The 4,725-nt window shown below is 51.1% G+C and overlaps 1 protein-coding gene across 1 annotated transcript; it reads left to right on the top strand.

The window, feature by feature from the left end:
* The first annotated feature begins 802 nt into the window (after positions 1-802).
* IRF6 (interferon regulatory factor 6) lies at positions 803-4,442 on the top strand. Its single transcript, XM_010001767.1, has 7 exons — positions 803-976; positions 1,858-2,062; positions 2,484-2,606; positions 2,715-2,861; positions 3,073-3,465; positions 3,860-3,978; positions 4,194-4,442. Exons 1-7 carry the CDS (start codon positions 803-805, stop codon positions 4,413-4,415), a joined length of 1,383 nt encoding a protein of 460 aa, XP_010000069.1. The 3' UTR covers positions 4,416-4,442.
* The last annotated feature ends 283 nt before the right edge of the window (positions 4,443-4,725 follow it).

Here is a 4,725-nt window from a genome sequence, read left to right as displayed (position 1 = left end):
TTTGTATCTGTTCTGCACAAGAAAAATATTGTTGGTTGGCTGCAAACTTTGTAGCAACAGGGGCTTCTTAAACAACAACAGATCTGATCAGTTAACTGCAGGATTGTTTGGGTTTTTCTATAAAACTGAAAAGTTAAGTCAGCATCCCTTGATTTTTAGCAGGAGTGCAGACCTGCAGTTCATGTCCCTTGGATAAACATCCTGGTCATTATTGCCCAGTGCTGTTTGCAGATGACTGTGCTGCATTCAGAGCATTCATGAGAGAGGCATGAAGAGGAAAGTCTGTCACTGATAAAATGTTTCCCTCCACTCGAGCCTGATGCTTCTTCCACCTGTACCTCAACTGGGGCAAAAGCCTCTGGTTCAGCACGTTGGTTTCTCGCCCTGGTGCGTCTGACACGGCTGAAGAGGAGACAGAACAGCTGGGCCCCTTCACTGGGGTGTACATGGAGGCTTTTGAAACTCTGCTGCCTGTTCCTGCTGTGGCTTGTTTGTGGCTTTATCTCCTGCCCAGCTGGGGTTGGCTCGGGCTCGTCCTCCGTGTGCTCAGCCAGCACAAGGAACGTGCCACAGCTGCCTGGAACAGGGATCAGTCCTTGTCACGGCTCTGGTCCCCACTTTGTGATGCCTTTGTCCCTCCTGGCAGAAGAGTCACTGAGCTGCATCAGTGGCTCCAGGGTGCAGGAACATGTCAAACAGCAGCAGCCCCACGGCCCTTTTTCATCACATTAACGTTTTGTAGAGCACGTGAGTCTCAGGTGACCTGTAGCAGCTGCTCTGCTGTCACCCCCGTCTCTCGTAGATGGCGTTACACCCGCGGAGGGTCCGCTTGAAGCCGTGGCTGGTGGCCCAGGTGGACAGTGGGATGTACCCGGGCCTGATCTGGCTCAACCGGGAAGCCAAGCGGTTCCAGATCCCCTGGAAGCACGCGACGCGGCACAGCCCGCAGCACGAGGAGGAGAACACCATCTTCAAGGTGAGGGAGGGAGAGCTGGGCAACGCCACAGCTCCTAACCAGGCACAAAGGCTTGAATTGTTGGCCCAGGAGCTGGATAGGCATCTGGGTGGCTGTTTCCAGGCACATTTTGTCCTATTTGACCTCAGAAAAGCCACTTTGTGCACCTGGATGCCAAGCTTGGCTCTGCCTGAGACAGTGTCGAGTGTTTTAACCCTTTCTGACCACCTGGGACCTGACAGTGTCTGATTGTGTGGACTCTGGAACACTGCTGCTTTAGCATGTGGTCGTTGTCTTGTTCTTGGCAGCGAACCATTAAATACTGTTACATGAATCTTAACAGATCCACCACAAACTCCCAGTACTCGCCACTGCTGTCCCTAATATTCTTATCCCAAGGGATTCACTATAACTCCTACACTCCTTTGAGGAATTTCTGGCCTCTGCCTTGGAGGCAGATAGTCTGATCGTGGGGTGAGAGAGGGAGAGGGCCAGCTGGTGTCTGGGGCTGCTCCTCCACTCCATTGTGACTCCATTGTCCATTCCTCCTACACAGGCTGTGGCTCCTTGTCAAAAACAACTAGAACAGCTTTTGATCCTGAACCTGAGACCCCTGGAAAAGCTCAGTGCACAGTCCTGGACAATTTATACTTTCTTAACTTGTATGAAGATGCATGCTCAGAATAGCTACTGTTTTTTTGGTGGTTTGTGTATAAATCTACTCCTCCCCTCCTTTTACAGGGAAAGACTACTAAAGCAGGCATTTCTGTTGTTGTTGTCAGAAGAGCTATAGTTAAGACTTCTGTGAGATAATTTTACAGTGAACTTGTGGGCACATTTGAATTCTGATAAAAGCTGCAGTGTGAGAGGCCTGGACTGAGCACAGTGCACTTTGTCCCTAGGCTTGGGCTGTGGAAACAGGAAAGTACCAGGAAGGAGTGGACGAGCCAGACCCTGCCAAGTGGAAAGCCCAGCTCCGATGTGCCCTCAACAAAAGCCGGGAGTTCAACCTGATGTACGATGGCACCAAGGAGGTGCCCATGAATCCTATTAAAATTTATGAAGTCTGCGATATCCCGCAGTCCCAGGGATCAATCATTAATCCAGGTGAGGACCTGGCTGACACGGGGCTGGGCTGGGAGCAGGCGTTGGTCCAAGCCCAGCATTAACTCTCCAGCTGCCTGCGTGTGCAGCGCGGAGCAGCTGCCGTGGCTGAGCCCGGTTCTGCTTTGCCCCCAGTGTGCCCCTGCACTGCATTCATACAGCTGTACAGCTGGATGCTTCTGCTAAACCAGTGCTGGCAACAGTTTCTATCCTCAGCTTTCTAGATTCATATATTACACTGAAAACTGTGTGTTGTGCAGATCAGGGTTTTCCTTTGTTTTTTATTTACCTACATTAGGGACGTACACAATAAAGTGTCCAGGCTTGTGCAAAGCCCAGATGAAAATTGCATTCATTTTTTTCAACAAATGCATTTCAGTGTTTCACAGTGATCAACCACCCACAAGGATGTGCTTGTTCACAGGTTCCACTGGCTCAGCTCCCTGGGATGAAAAAGATAATGATCTTGATGATGAAGAGGAGGAAGAATTGAATCAATCTCAGCATGTCCCTATTCAAGAGACGTTTCCATTTCTTAATATCAATGGTTGGTGCCATATACTAGTGTATTAGTGAAGGTATTTGCCTGTAAATTGGTGCATTCGTGAAATAAAATCTCAGCTCACTGAAGAAAAAAACTGTTTCCTTTTTGTAGATTCTCCCATGGCTCCAGCCAGCGCAGAAAACTGCAGCCCTGAAGCAGTGTGGCCAAAGAATGAACCTCTAGATATGGAAATGCCCCCAACTGCACTGCAGCACGACTTCTTCAGCAGCCCTGAGCTCTGGATCAGCTCTCTGCCAAGTACGTAGGTGGATTCGTAGGGCTCCTGTCCTTGTATTTGGGGAAAAAGAATAGTTTTTCCTTTTTCCCCATGGCTATTTGCTTGTTAGTGTGGAGAGCTGTGTCTGGAGTACTCATCCCTCTGGCTGTAGCATGGATTGTAGCATGGGTTGTGTGGTGTGTCTCTGCATGCAGGGTCCAGGGAAAGCCCCACTGACAGTTTCTCTCTCAGTGACAGACCTAGAAATCAAGTTTGAGTACCGAGGAAAGGAGACTGGTACCACGACGACTGTCAGCAACCCGCAGGGATGCAGGCTTTTCTACGGAGAGCTGGGTCCCATGCCAGACCAGGAGGAGCTCTTTGGGCCCATCAGTTTGGAGCAAGTAAAGTTTCCAGGAACAGAGCAAATCACCAATGAGAGGCAGAAGGTCTTCACCAGTCGGCTGCTGGATGTTATGGACAGGGGACTGATCCTGGAGGTCAGTGGCCATGCCATCTATGCTGTCCGGCTCTGCCAGTGCAAGGTGTACTGGTCTGGTCCCTGTGCACCTTCCTCCACCACACCAAACCTGATCGAGAGGCAAAAGAAAGTCAAACTCTTCTGTCTGGAAACGTTCCTAAGCGGTAGGTAGCTTCTGCTTCTGGAAATTAGCTTTGGATACTGGTCTGGGCAGTTGGTGGCACTGTAGGAAAGGGTGGTCTGCCCCAGGGATCAGCCTGGATGCACCAGTTTGTTTGCTGGTGTGTGGAGCCACTGCTTCCCTGACTTCAGTGGCCTGTGGAGCAGGTGCACATCAGGAGAAAGTGAACGTGCAGTCACATAACGCTCAAAAAACACTGGGCTTTGCTTTTAAATAAAACTTTTCTGGGTGCAAAACATAATCTGTATTTGTGTAAGAGGTGGCTCTGGCAAAGGGCAGGGCGTAGGTAAGACCTGGGACAGTATAACAAGGTGGGATGTGGTGAGTGTTTCTGACTGAAAGAGGACAACCCCGCAGCATTCTGCTTTTCTTCCTAGAGCTGATTGCCCATCAGAAAGGACAAATTGAGAAACAGCCGCCATATGAGATCTACTTCTGTTTTGGAGAAGAATGGCCTGATGGAAAACCCCGGGAGAGGAAGCTGATTGTGGTCCAGGTAGGAGCGGGGTCTCTGAAGTGACACGTGCCAGCCTTGCTGGGGCTGGGGCCTTGGGTGCTACAGACCTGCTCTTCCCTCTCATGGTCACTGGGGCTGGTGGGTTTTGTCACAGCAAATACAAACGCTGCGTGTGTTTGCTTATCGTGGAAAACACACCCAGGGCTCCTGCACAGGCGTGTGACCCCCTAAAACACCCACTCCTCCTCCAACAGGTCATCCCCGTCGTGGCCCGGATGATCTACGAGATGTTCTCGGGCGATTTCACCCGCTCGTTCGACAGCGGCAGCGTGAGGCTGCAGATCTCCACGCCCGACATCAAGGACAACATCGTGGCGCACCTGAAGCAGCTGTACCGGCTGCTGCAGAACCACCAGGAGGGCTGGCCCCTGCCGGCCCCCCCGCTGCACCTGGCGCAGCCCCTGCCCGCACAGTGACACACGCCGGCCCTGTGCCCTCCTCTGTTGGACACAAATTAATCAAACCCATAAATCTGGGTGGCTGGGGCCGTGCCAGCGGCCCCTGGTACTTTTCTGTCGGAAAACCCGGTGCGTGGGGGGTGTGACGGGAACACCCGCAGCTCCTTTGCTATTTCCAGCTGTTTGCTTCAGTCACTGCTCTGTATAAATCAAGATTTTTCAATCCTGTAATATTTTTTTTTTTTTAATCCGCTATTGGTACGTTGTATATAACACTCGATGGTTAGAGGCCGGGGGGGGGGGGGGTAAAAAAAAAACATACGCACTG

This window comes from Chaetura pelagica, unplaced genomic scaffold (genome assembly GCF_000747805.2).
Source record: "Chaetura pelagica isolate M959 unplaced genomic scaffold, ChaPel_1.0 scaffold181, whole genome shotgun sequence".
Lineage (NCBI taxonomy): Eukaryota > Metazoa > Chordata > Aves > Apodiformes > Apodidae > Chaetura > Chaetura pelagica.
The sequence above is the reverse complement of the archived record's forward strand: the minus strand, read 5'-3'. Positions and strand labels throughout refer to the sequence as shown.